An 18,527-nucleotide genomic window follows, 5' to 3' on the forward strand; every position below is an offset into this window, starting at 1 on the left:
CTTGCACCTTAGAAGATTTAAAGTATCTGCAGCTCAGGAAGGAGATCCAACACGCTGTGTTAAAAGTTCGTTAGCTTCTTAATTCCTAGAAAGGTTAAAGGCTATTTGTGGTGCCTGAACTGACCCACAACAAGGGGGTTCCAGTTGGTGAGCAGTGCCTGGTTTTCTGAGTATTTGTAAACTAACATTAAACTTCTAGATGAATTAACGTGAATATTGTACACATTCAAAGGATCAAAGATGAGTTCGAAGGGTTCGATTGATCGTCGCCGGAGTCCATACTAGATTGGCCGAAATGTTGGGTATGCATCATGACTGCATTCGGGATGGTGTCATGTGGTGGAAACGGCACCGATTATGGCACGTTATGCAACTCTTTCGGGGGAAGAAAGTCACGGTTTGAAGAGATTTGGTGCTCGACTTTGATTCTTTATAAACATTGTTCCATTTCCTTATTCTTAAGTTTTTTTTTTACACTGTTGGCACTCAGGCTTTTGTTCACTGCTTGTCAGGCCCAGAGAACGGAGGACGCAGAAGCAGGAGATGATGTTTCAAAAAACGAGCTTTAATAAGGAGCAGTGGATCTTAAATCTCTTCAAGAGAGAAATAAACACAGGCTATGGAAGCTATCTATATATACGTATACTTCTCCCAAAGTGAGAGAGGTATATCTATGAAAATGATGAAAATAATAATCACTCCACTAAAAGGAGGAGAAAACGTAAAGGACTATCAAAAGATCAATCTTTACCCAAAGTCCCTCCTGCTACGGAGGAAAACCAAAAAACCTCTCCTGAAGATCAGAGGCACTATGCTATGGAATATTACACAAACAAAAGATCAGTCCACAACAAGGAAGCTATGAAACTTAGACTTAAACTTTAGAAAGGCTAGATAATCAATCAAAATTTAACGAGAACAAAAAACTCTCTTAAAGAGGATTCAACCAAAACGGTGACTTAGATCGAGGCTTTAACTATGGCTCGGAAAGGCAAGAGTGAACGTTAGAGCAACAAATACGACACAGTGGCACAAGACAAGGGGAGGCGCAGACTCTTAAGCTCACAGGGATAACGGGTGGAATCATTCATGCCACAATCGGACTGGGACACCAGAGGAAGGGCAAGTGACCTGAAACGAGAGGAGAGTTGATCTTTCAAAATAAAACAGGAAGTGACGAAACATGACATGGGCTGTGTTCGAAACTGCATACTACATACTACATACTTCCATACTGCATACTACATACTTCCATACTACATACTACATACTTCCATACTACATACTACATACTACATACTTCCATACTACATACTACATACTTCCATATTGCATACTACATACTACATACTTCCATACTACATACTACATACTTCCATACTACATACTACATACTACATACTACATACTACATACTTCCATACTACATACTACATACTTCCATATTGCATACTACATACTACATACTTCCATACTACATACTACATACTTCCATACTGCATACTACATACTTCCATACTACATACTACATACTTCCATACTACATACTACATACTACATACTTCCATACTACATACTACATACTTCCATATTGCATACTACATACTACATACTTCCATACTACATACTACATACTTCCATACTACATACTACATACTACATACTACATACTTCCATACTACATACTACATACTTCCATATTGCATACTACATACTACATACTTCCATACTACATACTACATACTACATACTTCCATACTACATACTGCATACTTTCATACTACATACTAATCGATCAGACAGTAGGCAGAGTGTTTACCCACAATGCATTTCGCTCCTGCCCGAGCCGAAATCAGCCGGCCTGAAGCTGATTTCCCTTAAGCTCTAAACTCTGTAAACTTTAGCAACATTTGAAACATTTTCAGGAGAGAAAGTAGTCGTTTAGATCCCCAACGTGTTGAAAACCTGACAAAATACCTGCTGTTTACAATTTTGTTCCCACGAATTCGGCGCTACTAAAGCTAGCCGCAGTGAGCAACGCACTTCCGGTTATTTTCACAAAATAAAATACCCGTTGCCTTTTATCATGGGGAAAGCCATTACCATACAATTGGTGCTTTTGTTTTGAAAATAGGAAGTGAACCTACCCTCGTTGGAGCTAGCTTGAAACTGCCGTTTGGACAGGAAATGATGATCGGCGACGTCACGTTACGTTGCATCTTGGGTAGTTTGAGTATGAGTAGTAACCTCATGATGCATATCCAACATTTAGGAGAATCTAGTATGCATCCGGGAACTTAAAAAAAGTTAAAGTTAGTATGAGTAGTAGGAGAAGTAGGAGAAGTATGCGGTTTCGAACACAGCCATGGAGACAAGACAAAAAAAACAAACCTTGACCCTGCTAGGTTTCATTTAGGTACCGGAAGTACTGGTTTAGGTTTAGGAAAATGTTTGAGTGGCCCGACGTCACCTAAAGCACGACGATGGAGCTTGAACTTGAGCTTGTTTTTGCTCGTCTTCTTCAGACTAAATCAATCAGCAGTTCCTCTGGTTCAGATGAACATACAGGAATAAAGCATATATCCATTATATTGTTATATATTGTCATTGCTTCACACTATAAACTAGTTTTTGCTGCCCTCTCGATAGAAGAAGGTGGATGAAACTGAGAAGTTTGTAAGGTGACACTGTTTTAAGTTGGTGGGAGTTCCATCCCTGACATCTTTCCTTTTAATAAATAAATAAATAAAGCTGTAACATACCAATATGTCCAGTAGCTTCATCCTCTAACAGCATATTTTAATGGACATCCATGACCTCCATTATGCTGCATGTTCTCAGTAGTCTGACGAAGTGGTTTAGCGGACTAAGCTGATTAGAAGCACGAGCTTTCAGCAGACCTCCTAATGTCTGATTGCTTTCACATAAATGTCCATAGAAACCTGCAGATTATTGTTTCCAACAGTTTTAACTGTTCGACTCGGTCTCTGAGAGTCGTGTTTTTGATTCCTGCCTTTCTTACTTGTTTTGTGTTGGCGTGCAGCTCTGGGCGCCGCGGCGCTGTGGCACCGGTTTGGGCCTCTCATGGATTAGCGTACAATGAGGTCGCAGAGCAACCTGCTAAGTTGATTAAGCAGCAATGTTTGGAAACCCTAGAAAGTACATAAAAATGTCATTAAGGAATTAGAGGTTTAGAGGACTGTAAACTACTGGATGAAAATATATTTTTGAGCTAAGACAGTTATGAAGGTTACGCAACCGCCTGATGGCATGTTTTCATATGTGAATCAGCTGTTTTTGTTCTATTAATTTACCAGTTTCTGGTTTCTTAAGGAAGGAACTGTAAGGTTATTGGTAGCGCGGGCCAGTTAACTCGTTATTATCGCGTTAACTCGTTAATTATTTATCGCCAATAAATATTTTATCGCTCATTAACGCAGGTTTTATTATACATTTTATGATTGTAAAAGTCTGCTGCTCACAGGCTTTTATTTTGTAAAAGTCTGTCGCTCACAGGCTTTTATTTTGTAAAAGTATGTGGCTCACAGGCTTTTATTTTGTAAAAGTCTGTCGCTCACAGGCTTTTATTTTGTAAGAGTATGTGGCTCACAGGCTTTTATTTTGTAAAAGTCTGTTGCTCACAGGCTTTTATTTTGTAAAAGTCTTTTGCTCACAGGCTTTTATTTTGTAAAAGTCTGTTGCTCACAGGCTTTTATTTTGTAAAAGTCTGTTGCTCACAGGCTTTTATTTTGTAAAAGTCTGTTGCTGTCTGCTGCGGAACAGGAAAAGAAAGTAATCGGCGGATCCACCAAACATGGAGAAGGGTACGGAACTTTTACTCGGCCATTTTCATTTTAAAGTTCTTCCAGACGGCGGAGTCGACAGAACCAAAGTCATCTGTAAACACTGCCAAGTTGAATTGTCTTCTCAGCGTAGTAGTTCCAGTCTAAAATATCACTTAAAGGCAAAACACACAACTGATAGCAGCAAGTCATTCAAGGAAACAGACAGTGGAGCGAGGCTTCTACATAAAAACTACAGAAAGATGCTGATGTTAAAAGTGTGTTTGCACAACAAATGTTATGGCACTTTCATTCATATGGCAGCACATTTAAAATAAAGCTAAATGCTAAAAGCTATACGCTACTTTTGGATTCATTTTGGGATTTTTCGTACAAATGCGATTAATCGCGATTAATCAGGGAAATCATGTGATTAATTAGATTAAACATTTTAATCGTTGCCCAGCCCTAGTTATTGGCAAAAGAATCGCCGCTCACTTGAATAAACGTTTCAGCCTCAGATGGTTTTCCTCATCACGAAACAACAATCCCTAAAACAAGCCACCGCCTTCCCCTCAGACGCGTCACAAACACCGACTTAAAGCAACATTTGCATTTTGAACAAACGTGCAGCATTGATAAATGGCGAGTGATCAGCTCAGTGGGCTCGTTGGAGACGCCACTCCCAGCCCTGAACAGCTCCTGGTAGGTTTTAGGGTGGAATGTTTTTCATTGGCTGTGTGACAAACTTAAGTTTAAAAAAAAAAGTTTAAAAAGAACACTTAAAGGGACAGTTCGCCTCTTCTGACATGAAGCTGTGTAACATCCCATATCAGCAACATCATTTATGAACATCTTCTTACCCCCTGCTGCGTCCTGTGAGCCGAGTTCCAGCCTCGTTTTGGTGTTGATGAAGGTAGTCCGGCTAGTTGGCTGGGGTTTAAAAAATAAAGAGTTTTGCTTCTCAAAACAATATGCGTTCAACAGAGTAATACATTTGCATCACAAAATGGTTCTCCAGGAAAAAGTCAAACCTCACAATCTCTTGGCCCTATTTTCTCTCCCTTCGTATCACTGCCTGCTGCCGCCTGCCGACAGCCGCGCCTGTTACGCTGTTTGCTGCTCGCTCTGCACTTCGGTCTGCACAGCAGGCAGTGATACGAAGGGAGAGAAAATAGGGCCAAGCGATTGTGAGGTCTGACTTTTTCCTGGAGAACCATTTTGTGATGTAAATGTATTACTCTGTTGAACGCATCTTATTTTGAGAAGCAAAACGCTTTATTTTTTTAATTTATTTAATTTATTTAAAAAAAAAATTAATTATTTTTTATTTATTAAAAAATATATATATATATTTAACAAAAAAAAAAAAAAAACGCTTTATTTTTTGTGTATGTGTAAAATCTGATGATAATTGTTCTGTAATGACATTGAAGGCAGCATTTTGTGTCGTGATGATTGATTCCAGCATCGTTTGGACCAGTGTCAGCGGCTTTATTGGAACATGTCGCTGTGTTTCCTGCCTTTAGTTTTACAGACTTCTGTGGTCTTTGGTCTGTGCTCCTCGGGTGCTTTCGGGCCTTCTTGGCTCCGTCTCTTTTTGCCTCTTTTTGCTTGCCCATCCTCACTTTATTGCTTTGGCCCGAATTAAACTTTGGGTTTTGGGACTGCCTCGTTGTCTGGGTCTTCTCAGGGAAACCGTCTCATTTTGGGAATGAAAACATGAAATGAATAATAACTCCTGTTTGTCTTAAAGTGGATAATCATATAAATGCAATCTGCTTTTAGGGTATTTAGATTTTTATCGGCTTCTGCATCATGTGCACTGACATAAAAAAACGTCAGATTGAAGATGCAGTTTTAACATTGACTGTCAAACTAACGGGGTACTTAATGTTTTGGGGTTATCTCGTTTTTATTTCCCCATAAATCTACACGTACGTCCAGTTCTGTGCAGCTGTGGGTCCTGAGTATCTTTTCTTTTTATCGTTCCGGGAAAACATGCATTCTCAAAGGGAAGTCTGATGCAGCAGAGCCGTTCACAGCTGATTAGGGTGGGAGAATGAGGAAGTGGTGGGCTGCAGCCCTTGTGATGCGTATCGCGTCCGGGGGAGATGATTCGGCGTCACTGCTGCTCAGTTTTGGGACTCAAACGGCTCCGGGGCCATCACACTGCTGGCCTTTAAAATCTTAATGTCCCATGTCTCTCAAGCTTCTATTCTGGGATGTTATCACACTGGAGCCACTCTTTCCCACACTGAGTGAATCCCCACAGGCTTTTTCTCAGCTTCTCCCTGTTTTCGCTTGTCTGCAGGTCGGCGGACGGCGGCAGGATGTTGTGGCTGCTGCTCGGTCTGCTTCCTCTGGTGGGCAGCAGCAGGATCATCGCCCAGGAAGTCAGTCAGAAGTCCAGAAACGACCACGGTGAGTTCAGAACTTTCAACGTTGTGCTTCTGTTTGTGAGTTACTCTCGTTGTGCAGTCGAGTAGAAAGTGTCTGCAGTTTAAAGTTTAGTACTTTAAAGGGACGGTTCGCCTCTTTTGACACGAAGCTGTGTGACATCCCATATCAGCAGCATCATTTCTGAACATCTTCTTACCCCCTGCTGCGTGCTGTGAGCAGAGTTCCAGCCTCGTTTTGGTGTTGATGAAGGTAGTCCGGCTAGTTGGCTGGGGTTTCAAAAATAAAGCGTTTTGCTTCTCAAAACAATATGCGTTCAACAGAGTAATACATTTGCATCACAAAATGGTTCTCCAGGAAAAAGTCAGACCTCACAATCTCTTGGCCCTATTTTCTCTCCCTTCGTATCTTCAAAAAATTCAGTGGAAAAAAATTCAACTTCAATTCAATGGAAAGGAACCAGACTCAACATCCGGTTTTTCAAGTTAAATTTTTTTTACACTGATTTTTGTTTTTAGAAATTGATTTTTTTATTTTTTTTTACACTGTTGGTTTTTCAAATTAGCGTGCATGGTTGTTTGTCTCGTTTGTCTCTATGTGGCCCTGCGATGGACTGGCGGCCTGTCCAGGGTGTACCCCGCCTCTCGCCCATTGACTGCTGGGATAGGCTCCAGCCCCCCCGCTACCCGACCGACGGATTCAGCGGTATAGATAATGGATGGATGGATGGGTTTTTCAAATTCAAAGTCTGATTTTGATGCTGTAAAAATTCAATATTAGAAATTCGTATTCAAACTCTGATGGCACAGAAAAACTTCCATAGGAGGGTAAAGATCCGACAAACTGAAAGGGGAAACCTGGAGAATAAACAGTGAACTGAGAGAGATGGGCGAGTGAGTGCAGCTGGGGAACAATGGACAGGTGAAGGGATGAACTAATGATCAGGCATGGGAAGCGAGGGGAAAAACAATGGCAAAACTTAACTAAACATGGACTTAAAAACCAAGACATGATAAAACACTAAACTAAAAACAGGAGCGTGACAGATGGTGTCACATGGGAAACTGTCAGTATTAGTTTTCATACCAACAACGTCATGAAAAGCGATTTATTTTTCACACACCGACATCTCTGTGGATTTTATAAACTGCTCCTGTCTCAAAGGTTTGATTGATAAGATTTATAGGCCTTAATCGGCCTGTTAGGCATGTGAAATGTGTAAATGACAACAGAGAATCAGGGATCCCTGCCTGCAGCTCATTGATGCAGAGAGAGCGAATCACCTCCAGCCTGTAGATCCTTCCGTCCTCAGGGAAACTGCGAGAGCAAACATGATTAATCTCATTCATTCGTTTTAATATCCACAGCAAAGGTCCTGCTCACAGATGAATTTGGCCTTGTGCAGATGGTCCTGATTAAGTCTCTCATTTGAGACGACAGCAGCATGTGTCATCAGACCGAAGTGAAATGACAGACTTATCAGCCTCCGATGATTCACCAGTTCTGTCTGCAACTGGAAGCTTTTGAATGTGTCTGACAGTGAAAACTGACATTTTGAGAGCTGTGCGTTTGCGCTCGTTTCATTTGAAATCAAAGTCTTACCGAGTATATTTGTCTCGTTTCTAGTTAAAGTATCTCATTACACTTAATATCAGACACAACTGCCTAACAAGCACTATTTCAGCCAGATATAGGGACTTGTTTGAAGACAATACATCTGGAATATCTTGTTAAGTGAAAAAGTCTTGAAAACAAATTGTTTTGAGTCGGATTTCATATGAAACAAGCTTTTTTTGACATTTGAAGAGGTTTTTAAGCTAATTTCAAGATCACTTTTATCTCAAAAGTCCTAAATATCACATTTTATTTCAAGAAATCTGGACAAGCCGATTTTCACTAGTTCCATTGGCAGATTTTTTTGCTTATTTCAAGCAAAAACGTCTTTTATTTGTTGTTTTTTTACTTATTTTTGGAGGGGCATCTTTTCCAGTGTGGGAGGCAGACATTTTGGGAAACATTTTTCTGCAAAATTATTTACAAAAACTCAATTAAAGTTAATCCTGGCAACCAATAAATCGACTTATTTTGCGGGAACTGTTCTATCACAAAGTTGTTTCCCCTGGTGCCACGGTCATGCTTCATCTATTTCCTTGTTAGGATTGATTTAATTTCCTCTCATCGAGCTTCGATTCAGCTAAAACTCGACTGAATTTAGTTGTTGAGGCATCGTGGCTTCTCAGTTGTGCCAAACAGCACAAACGTTCAGGCTTTTACAGCATCTTGTTGGTACCAACGGTTCATTCTGTCTCTCTCTCAAACTCACTGGCAGTGTTTGGGTTTCAAAAGGTTGAACCATTAACTTATTTCGGTCCTGTAACAACCCAGAGGAATGTCCTCTAAAATGTCGCCCCTGCAGGGGGGCGGGAGAATCCCCCCGTCTTACATCTGAATTGACATTAAAGGGATAGTTCGCCTCTTTTGACATGAAGCTGTATGACATCCCATATCAGCAACATCATTTCTGAACATCTTCTTACCCCCTGCTGCGTCCTGTGAGCAGAGTTCCAGCCTCGTTTTGGTGTTGATGAAGGTAGTCCGGCTAGTTGGCTGGGGTTTAAAAAATAAAGCGTTTTGCTTCTCAGAACAATATGCGTTCAACAGAGTAATACATTTGCATCACAAAATGGTTCTCCAGGAAAAAGTCAGACCTCACAATCTCTTGGCCCTATTTTCTCTCCCTTCGTATCACTGCCTGCTGCCGCCTGCCGACAGCCGCGCCTGTTACGCTGTTTGCTGCTCGGAAGCAGGGGACTGCTCGGGCTGCACGGTCTGCACAGCAGGCAGTGATACGAATATATATATAATATATTTAAATATATAATATATTTCAACACCACTTTTAACTCAAAAGTCCTAAATATCACATCTTATTTCAAGAAATCTCGACAAGCCGATTTTCACTAGTTCCATTGGCAGATTATTTTGCTTATTTCAAGCATAAACGTCTTTTATTTGTTGTTTTTTCTTACTTATTTATGGAGGGGCATCTTTTTCCAGTGCAGAGCTTTATAGAGCAGCATCAGAACTTTAAAGTCTATCCTCTGATGGACAGGCAGCCGGTGTAAAGACCTCAGAGCTGGACTGATGTGGTCCACTTCTTTGGTCTCAGTGAGGACTCGAGCAGCAGAGTTCTGACTGAGCTGCAGGTGTCTAACTGAGCAGGACCCCACTGATCAGAGCGAGCGATTAAAACCTGGAGTCTTTTCCGACAGGATCAGGGATATTATTGCCCTTTTGTGGCACTATCTCGGCGTTATTTTGTGCTGTATTAAAGCAAACTGTACCAGTGTCTGGGAAGCTCTCACTGATCCATCTATTTATCGATCTTTAAAAGTCTTTAAAACCCGTTCATTTGTTCAGAGATGGGAAACAAAGACCCCTTTGTGTTGTTGGATTATGTGTCCGTTGTGCAAACAAGCAGATTTTCAGGAATGAAACTGAACACTTTCTGGGAGAAAGCCTGAGAATTTATATAAGAAAATATGAGACTAGTGAAAATTGGCTTGTAAAGATTTTTTTAAATAAAATGTGATATTTGGGACTTTTGAGATAAAAGTGATCTTGAAATTAGCTTAAAAACCTCTTCAAATGTCAAAAAAGCTTGTTTCATATGATATGTGACTCAAAACAATTTGTTTTCAAGACTTTTTCATTTAACAAGATATTCCAGATGTATTGTCTTCTAACAAGTCCCTGTATCTGGAAAAAATCAAAGTCTTACCAAGTATATTTGTCTCATTTCTAGTCAAAATATCTCATTACACTTAATATAAGACACAACTGCCTAACAAGCACCATTTCAGCCAGATATAGGGACTTGTTTTAATACAATACATCTGGAATATCTTGTTAAGTGAAAAAGTCTTGAAAACAAATTGTTTTGAGTCACATATCATATGAAACAAGCTTTTTTTTTCATTTGAAGAGGTTTTTAAGCTAATTTCAAGATCACTTTTAACTCAAAAGTCCTAAATATCACATCTCATTTCAAGAAATGTGGACAAGCTGATTTTCACTAGTTCCATTGGCAGATTTTTTTTGCTTATTTCAAGCAAAAAGTCTTTTATTTGTTGTTTTTTTACTTATTTTAGGAGGGGCATTTTTTCCAGTGTACATGTGTCTGTTGTGCAAACAAGCAGATTTTCAGGAATGAAACTGAACACTTTCTGGCAGAAAGCCTGACAATTTATATAAGAAAATATGAGACTTGTCCTCCATCTTCTTACATCATGCCCACCCGCTGTCTTCTACTGAATTTGCTGTTAAAGATAAAACTTGATTTTTCATGAATGCCCCAGAAAAGCCGATTGGTTGCGTCCAATCTGATTCGCTGCAGGTGTGAATTTGTATAGATTTATTGGTTCCCAGCGTGCCTTCTGTCCTGCTTTCTTTCTTGGAAGTTGTTGTTGTTGGTACAGTCCCTGTAGTGCGGCTCACTGAGCTCCTTACAGCGAACACAAGCCCTTTGTTTCCCCGCTGCCGGCCGAGCACAACTCCCTGCATTCTCTGATGGATTACGGCTCGCCTCCTGATGAGATCAGCGGAGGGCACATGATTTCCTCGCTGCTTTGATGTCGTCTCAGGCCTCTTTTCTTTTACACGATGGCGAGGACATCGAGTTTTGTGGAGGCGTCTGTGCGACGCGGCTATTTTCAGTGTGATGAGATAAAAAGTGATGAAATCACACCTGAGAAGCAACCTTTCACTGTGGCTGAAGGCTCCAGAACACATGAAAGTTACCAGGATGAACCTGAATACAAATAAGCCTTGAAAAAATGAAGAGAACCAGGCACACTGGAAAAAATGCCCCTCCAAAAATAAGTAAGAAAAACAACAAATAAAAGACGTTTTTACTTGAAATAAGCAAAATAAATCTGCCAATGGAACTAGTGAAAATCGGCTTGTCCAGATTTCTTGAAATAAGATGTGATATTTGGGACTTTTGAGATAAAAGTGATCTTGAAATTAGCTTAAAAACCTCTTCAAATGTAAAAAAAAAAGCTTGTTTCATATGAAATATGACTCAAAACAATTTGTTTTCAAGACTTTTTCACTTAACAAGATATTCCAGATGTATTGTATTAAAACAAGTCCCTATATCTGGCTGAAATGGTACCTGTTAGGCAGTTGTGTCTTATATTAAGTGTAATGAGATACTCAATGAGACAAATATACTTGGTAAGATTTAGATTTGTTCCAGTGCACATACGACTGAAACTGGTTTCCAGTTTAACCGAGTGAGGCAGTTATTCCACATGTGTGCACAATTTTACTGGCAGTTCAGTGAATTTAAAAATAAGACTAACAGAACATTAAAGGAACAGGAAACCTCATGATCAGTCGACATGTTTTACATGAACAACAGACGATGCATTTAAAACGTCAGACGGGGATGTTACACTGGAAAAAATGCCCCTCCAAAAATAAGTAAAAAACAACAAATAAAAGACGTTTTTGCTTAAAATAAGCAAAAAAATCTGCCAATGGAACTAGTGAAAATCGGCTTGTCAAGATTTCTTGAAATAAGATGTGATATTTAGGACTTTTGAGATAAAAGTGATCTTGAAATTAGCTTAAAAACCTCTTCAAATGTCAAAAAAAGCTTGTTTCATGTGAAATATGACTCAAAACAATTTGTTTTCAAGACTTTTTCATTTAGCAAGATATTCCAGATGTATTGTCTTCTAACAAGTCCCTATATCTGGAAAAAATCTAAGTCTTACCAAGTATATTTGTCTCATTTCTAGTCAAAATATCTCATTACACTTAATATAAGACACAGCTGCCTAACAAGTACCATTTCAATAATTCAATAATTCGTCCTGCGTGCGTTTGAAGTAGAAACTGATGAAATTAGGAGGTGCATTTTGTGGAAGTGAAGCAGAGGCGAAATGACAGCTGGATGATTGATTGGTTATTTCCCCCCGTGGTTTCGCATCTGCAGGGCCTCTCCATCATCCAGTCCATCTCCAGCTTCTCATTAAATGCCTTTCTGTTTGTAATCGGAGCCAAAGATTTGATTTCCCTTCCAGCAAAGTTACGACTCGTTTCTTCAGCCAGCTTGGGTTGGATTTAAAAACATGTGTGCACTGGAAAAAATGCCAGTGCTTGTTTCATATGAAATATGACTCAAAACAATTTGTTTTCAAGACTTTTTCATTTAACAAGATATTCCAGATGTATTGTATTAAAACAAGTCCCTATATCCGGCTGAAATGGTGCTTGTTAGGCAGTTGTGTCTTATATTAAGTGTAATGAGATATTTGGACTAGAAATGAGACAAATATACTTGGTAAGACTTTGATTTTTTCCAGTGTGAAGTAGTCTGCTTATCATGGTGGGATCTTTGTGAATTCAGATCAGCGTAAGGAAGCACAGCGGCCTGTCTGGCTTGTAGGCTGGGTGAAACAATTCAACATGAGACCAATCTCTGAACTGATCTATTTGCAGCTGTTAGGATGTTCACTCGTATTTATCAGAAATCAGGATCAATAGTTTCGTCGTCGGGCAGAAATGGTATTTTCAAATGTCACAGTGTGTTTATTAGATAGATTCCTGTGTGGAGGGACAGTCCGGCACAGATAACAACATCAGCACTGTCCTCATGCTCGCTCACACTCACTCCCAGGGTCCATTAAAACAGTGATACTCACTATTGTTTTCACAAGAGCCACATTGGCATCAAAATCAAGGTTAGAGCCACTTTTACCACAACATACTAAAGTCCCCTTTTGCAAATATGCATTTCTACATATAAAACATCCCACAAAGAAGAAACAACACAGCCAATACATTTTCAATTAAGACCATATTTACCTTAATACTGGGATGAGCGGAAGCTGGCGTGCATGTGCTCGACTTTCTTCATGTTGTATTTGTAGTTTGTTGTTGTAATCATAGTGAGACATTCAGGATGAGCATGGTTTCTGTGCTGTTTTTTGTGCTGGTTTTGGCCCTTTTTTATTTAAAAACCGATCCATTGTGCCTGCATCTCGCGCTAAAGGAGATAGCGTGCTCTGCGGTCAAGTGTGAGGTGGTTTAAAGCTGCAGTCTGCAGGATTTGTTGTTGTCATACGTAAAGTTCTACTTTTTGGAATTTTAAGAGTTTACATGATCTATCAGAACGCTTGAAGTTGAAAACGGTGACCTCCGTAGTCGCAAAATGCAAGAAATGCTTATTTTTTAACCGAAAAATAAAAAGTTATTCAACTTCCTGTCCCGCCCCATCAAAACACATGAGAACTCGTGCACGTAGACGTGCACGCCAGATGCGCCTACACGACTCCTCATCCATCAACTCACCTGTCATTTGCGATCATGGAAGACACAGTAAGTAGACTAGCCCGTAATGAAGTTCAATAGTCCAGATAAATAAGCGTGGGGACGAGCCTACCTTGTATCGCGCGTGCACAATCGGTGATTGACAGGCAGCAGAGCCCAGCTCGTAACCTGATTGGTTACCTTTTACCGGTCCGGTCTGCAATTTTGTAAACAAGCCTGCTGGCTTTGGAGGGACCTAGCGGGACATATAGGGGACCTAGAGAACTCATTTTTTTTTGTATTGGGGTATTTAATGTACTACTTTCAGAATTCCCGGACAGTTTCAGGCGTTATGCTTGAAAAAGAGTTGCAGACTGCAGCTTTAAGCGAGCTGCGTTGCCAGGTTTAAAAGTGCGCCTCCTTTAGGAAACACCATTAAGCCTTAAAGGGACATTATGTAATTTCTTCCCCCATCTAGTGGTGCAATTTTATTTTGCAAAGTTGAATGAATTTGCTCTCTAGCGCCTCACGTTTTCAAATGTGCGTTGCAACTTCTTGAACTACGGCAAGCAGAATGTGTCAAGATTCAAGAAGCTATAGCTTCAGACTCAAGGTCCATACAAACAAAAAGACATCAAGACACACAGTACAAAGGATTACATAACACACATACAATAACACTATAAATACAGATGACAGATAACATGTCAGATAACAGAAGTTGACATAGCCTTTGGTGTGCAAACAATGCAATTAGTCATATTCCGGGAGTTACCGGAAGTGACGTCGACGCAGCGTTAGGATTAGCAGCGTTAGCATTAAGCAGCATTAGCAGTGGTAAATAAACTCCCGGTAAACTTACAAACTTTCTAATGCCTCGTTTTGTGAGTTAAGAGCCTATGTGTACTACGGCAGAAGTTTGGTAGCAATCAATGCATTATAGTGGGATAATTTACCAGATAAAATCTATTTAGCATTAGTGGCTGTAATAAGCCATTTGGCGGAAATGACATCACAATGACGTCACTTCCGCTTGCAGGCCTGGCGGAGAAATCGCGATTCGAAGTGCTTTATGTCCCTCTCGGCACTTGGTCGTTTTTCATAGACCGGAAGGACATGGCAGCCTCCATAGAGCTTACCCGCTCTATGTAGATACAGACAAGTTATTCTTCACTCAGGAGGATAAGTGAGATTTTTGACAGAGATAATTTTATACCAATGAGGACTAACTTATGAATAAATATGTTGATTTGAGCTAATAAATGACTTAATATATTACATAGTGTCCCTTTAATTAATACTAAATAAAAATACTTAATACTGTGCAGTATTCACTGTATGTTATTTGAAAAAATGTATTGTTATTGTTACCATATTGTTATAAGCTACACTGGAAAAAATGCCCCTCCAAAAATAAGTAAGAAAAACAACAAATAAAAGACGTTTTTGCTTGAAATAAGCAAAATAAATCTGCCAATGGAACTGGTGAAAATCGGCTTGACCAGATTTCTTGAAATAAAATGTGATATTTGGGACTTTTGAGATGAAAGTTATCTTGAAATTAGCTTAAAAACCTCTTCAAATGAAAAAAAAGCTTGTTTCATATGAAATATGACTAAAAAACAATTTGTTTTCAAGACTTTTTCATTTAACAAGATATTCCAGATGTATTGTATTAAAACAAGTCCCTATATCTGGCTGAAATGGTACTTGTTAGGCAGTTGTGTCTGATATTAAGTGTAATGAGATATTTGGACGAGAAATGAGACAAATATACTTGGTAAGACTTTGATTTTTTCCAGTGTAACGCAAAGAATTGACTCTCATTTTATGAAACAGCCCTTTGGTTGGTGAAATACGTCATTTAAATGGAAAAAAAACAGCAAAGTCTCACAAAACACTTGAGGAAAACCAGAAAAAACTGCCGTAAATAACCGTGTTTTGTGTCTGTTTCAGAGCTAGATGAACAGAAATGGTCTGAACACACTCACACTGTCCGGACTTTGTTGGGCTTTTTTTCTTTTTCTTTATACAAGCAGAGGAGGTGGTTACCGTGACGACGAGGCCTCACATCTACTACTGCCGCTCACCCAACATGGAGGACTTCACCTGCTGGTGGCACCCGCTGGACAACCTGACGGAGGGCGAGGAGGTCACCTACACCCTCACATACTCCAAAGAGTACGAGCAACACACACCAACGCAGCCTGAAAGTCCTACTAGAAGGATTGTACTCTGGATTATTTAAATAATACGATACAAACTTGAGTTGGAGCTTGAGCTCAGCGACGCAAAATAAACATTTAAGTGAGTTTTCGTTGCGAAAAGAGAACAAAACAGAAGAAAAAACCACATCCATGGACGTCCATTCATGAGAAACGCATCACAGGGCTCTAGAGTGTAAAAAAAAATCTGAGGTCGCACCGGTGCAACCACCCGTTGGAGGAAAAACAAACAAACAAAAAGTCTCCCTGTGGTTCAGACCCTTATCGTGGTCTAAACCAATCATCCGAGGGGCATGTGACTGCAATGGAGGAAAGTCCATAAGACATTGAGCCATGAGATGTTCAGTTTGAAGCCCTTAAAGGGACAGTTCGCCTCTTTTGACATGAAGCTGTATGACATCCCATATTAGCAACATCATTTATGAACATCTTCTTACCCCCTGTGGCTCTAACCTTGATTTTGCTGCCAATGTGGCTCTTGTGAAGTAAATAGTGAGAATCACTGTTTTAGAGCCCTGCATCAGCTTGGGGCCGTGCGGTTTGATTTCCGGCGTTGTGCTTCAGCGTGAGGCTTTTAAGACGTCGATATCGGAGCGCAGCTCTGAAATCCTGAATGCTGTTGCACGTGGCCTCAGACGGATGCCAGCTGGCGCGCGTGGCCCACACACAACGCAGAAAACGCTCCCAGTGATCAGGACAAATTGGATTGCACCTCTGCCCCCATATGGCGTCCGCGCTCAGCCACATTGATTGTTGCTGTTGGCTTGCAGCAGCGTATTTGTGAAAACAAACGTAAATCTGGGATTATCTGTGCAAAAATGACCATTTACGCACAATTTTAGGATAAATGTTTTCAATTCAGGCTTTTTCCAAGCTGTATTAGTTCATATAAATACACTAAAACTAAAAGTTTGATGAAAAACAGTACGAGTTCTACAGACTAATGAGACTTGATGCGGCTCACTGATGCATTAAACCTAATTTGATTCCGCTTTGTTTATTTTCATCTTTTATCTGTTTAAATGGGGCGTCTGTGTTTATCTGTGTGAGGAAGGTAGAAATGGGTCAAAGTTAGAATCATCCTTAAAAGAAGCAAAAACAAACATTCATTTAAGGACAGAATGCCATCAAATCAAGATGAAAACAGTAAAATGGTGGTTTCAACGCCTTTTTTAGCTGATTAATATTTGATTTAACTTTTGGATTTAGGTTATATACCAAAAGAAACTGCAACTTATTAAAGACTTGAGCAGAACTTGAGGACAAGCTGTTGAGAAGAGCCATTTTAATTGAATCTGGTATGTTGTGACAATATGATTTAGGACTATTTTAGAAATCTGGTGCGTGAAATAATCGAATATTTAGATTATTTAGTTGCCATTTCCGCCGGTTAGTCTGAGTTTTATCTGAGCAACAACCAGAAATGCAACAAACATACATATCTTGTCCTAATTTGCATTAATAAACACTTCCACGTCGGCTTCAGTGGAGGAGCCGCCCCCTGGTTGCCTCCATTGGAGGTGAAGTACCATGCAGAGGTTTTCGGCTGCAGGACTTTCTGCACCGGCTGGATGTTTTGACTCGCATGAAAATGTGAATAATATGTAAAAAAGCATTTCAAATAATTTATTTGTAGCACATTTCATGTCCAAAACAGTTCAAAGTGCTTCAGATAAAATAAAAGCATTGCAGCAGGGAGTGGAAGAAGCATTAAAATACATAAAAGAATATAAAGAGAAACAAATAAAATCATTTAAATGAATTTAAGAACAAGCAACAGTCCAGATAAGTTCAAGTAAAGAGTAAAGATTTTTAAGCTGCTGTGATGTGTTTCTGAGATGGTAAAAAGCTGCCTTGGTGACAGCTTTGATGTGGCTGCTGAAAGTCAGATATGAGTCTATCAATTTGTATTTAATTTCTAATTTCTATCATTTCTACCATTTGTAAAATAAGTGATAAGATCTTTTCTTGGGTGTATTTTGCAGTAAGGGGCCCAAACACGAGTGTCCAGACTATGTGACGGCTGGCCCCAACAGCTGCCACTTCGACAGCAGTCACACGTCCATATGGAAGTGCTACTGCATGAACGTGACCGCTGTCACCGCCCGGGGGAACTACACCTCCCAGGAGCGCTGCCTGGATGTCGCAGACATAGGTACCAAACATCCGGTTTCTCAACCTTTTTATGTTGCAGATCTCAAAGAAGCCAGGTGGAGAGCTCCTCCTCTCTTCTGTTCTCTGGTTTCTTAGTTGTTGGATGTTCTGGCGCATGAATAATCTTCACTGTACTTTATTTATATACATTTGTACATTTATTATATATACTGTACAAAATTTATATCATTTTGAGAAGAGGCTAAAATTCAATGTCGATCCTGTTGATCACCAACTAGGCCCAGCAGTGAAATCATCACAGATCCAATGATTTTGGTTGGATTTCTCCAATTTTTTCTATGGAATGAGTATACTGTTTGGTGAACAGAATGGCACATTGACTGATGTCATAATTTGGGGGAATAATTGATTGCCAATGAAGTAAAGATGAAAATATTGGAAAAAAGTAAAAAAAAACGCCTGATTTCTTTGCATTAAATTGAGCCAAAATCATGTAGAAATGTATTTTAAGAGCTATAATTTAATTGGATGTTGTCTCCACATGTGTTCTGTGCATCTGGAATGCAGTTATTGACAGCTTACCCAACCCAATTGTAATTTTCCAACATTTTCTATCAAAAAATGAAGGGTACATACACAAAAAATGGCCACCATTTTTTTTCCGCCATGTTTCCGGCAGAGCAGA

General features: G+C 39.7%; 1 protein-coding gene across 2 annotated transcripts in view; it reads left to right on the forward strand.

Moving 5' to 3' along the window:
- crfa4 (cytokine receptor family, class I receptor 4) overlaps window positions 1-18,527 on the forward strand; it is a 63,409-nt gene that overhangs the window by 22,038 nt on the left and 22,844 nt on the right. Inside the window, exons 2-4 of one of the 2 annotated variants that reach the window (XM_075477343.1) lie at window positions 6,097-6,206; window positions 15,542-15,683; window positions 17,713-17,882. In XM_075477343.1, coding sequence (XP_075333458.1) covers window positions 6,116-6,206; window positions 15,542-15,683; window positions 17,713-17,882 — 403 coding nt within the window. In that variant the 5' untranslated portion in view covers window positions 6,097-6,115. Of the gene's footprint in view, window positions 1-5,999; window positions 6,207-15,541; window positions 15,684-17,712; window positions 17,883-18,527 lie in introns of those variants that run through there. The other variant, XM_075477344.1, reaches the window with a different exon arrangement.

The sequence above is a fragment of the Odontesthes bonariensis genome, chromosome 11 (assembly GCF_027942865.1).
Source record: "Odontesthes bonariensis isolate fOdoBon6 chromosome 11, fOdoBon6.hap1, whole genome shotgun sequence".
Taxonomy (NCBI): Eukaryota; Metazoa; Chordata; class Actinopteri; order Atheriniformes; family Atherinopsidae; genus Odontesthes; species Odontesthes bonariensis.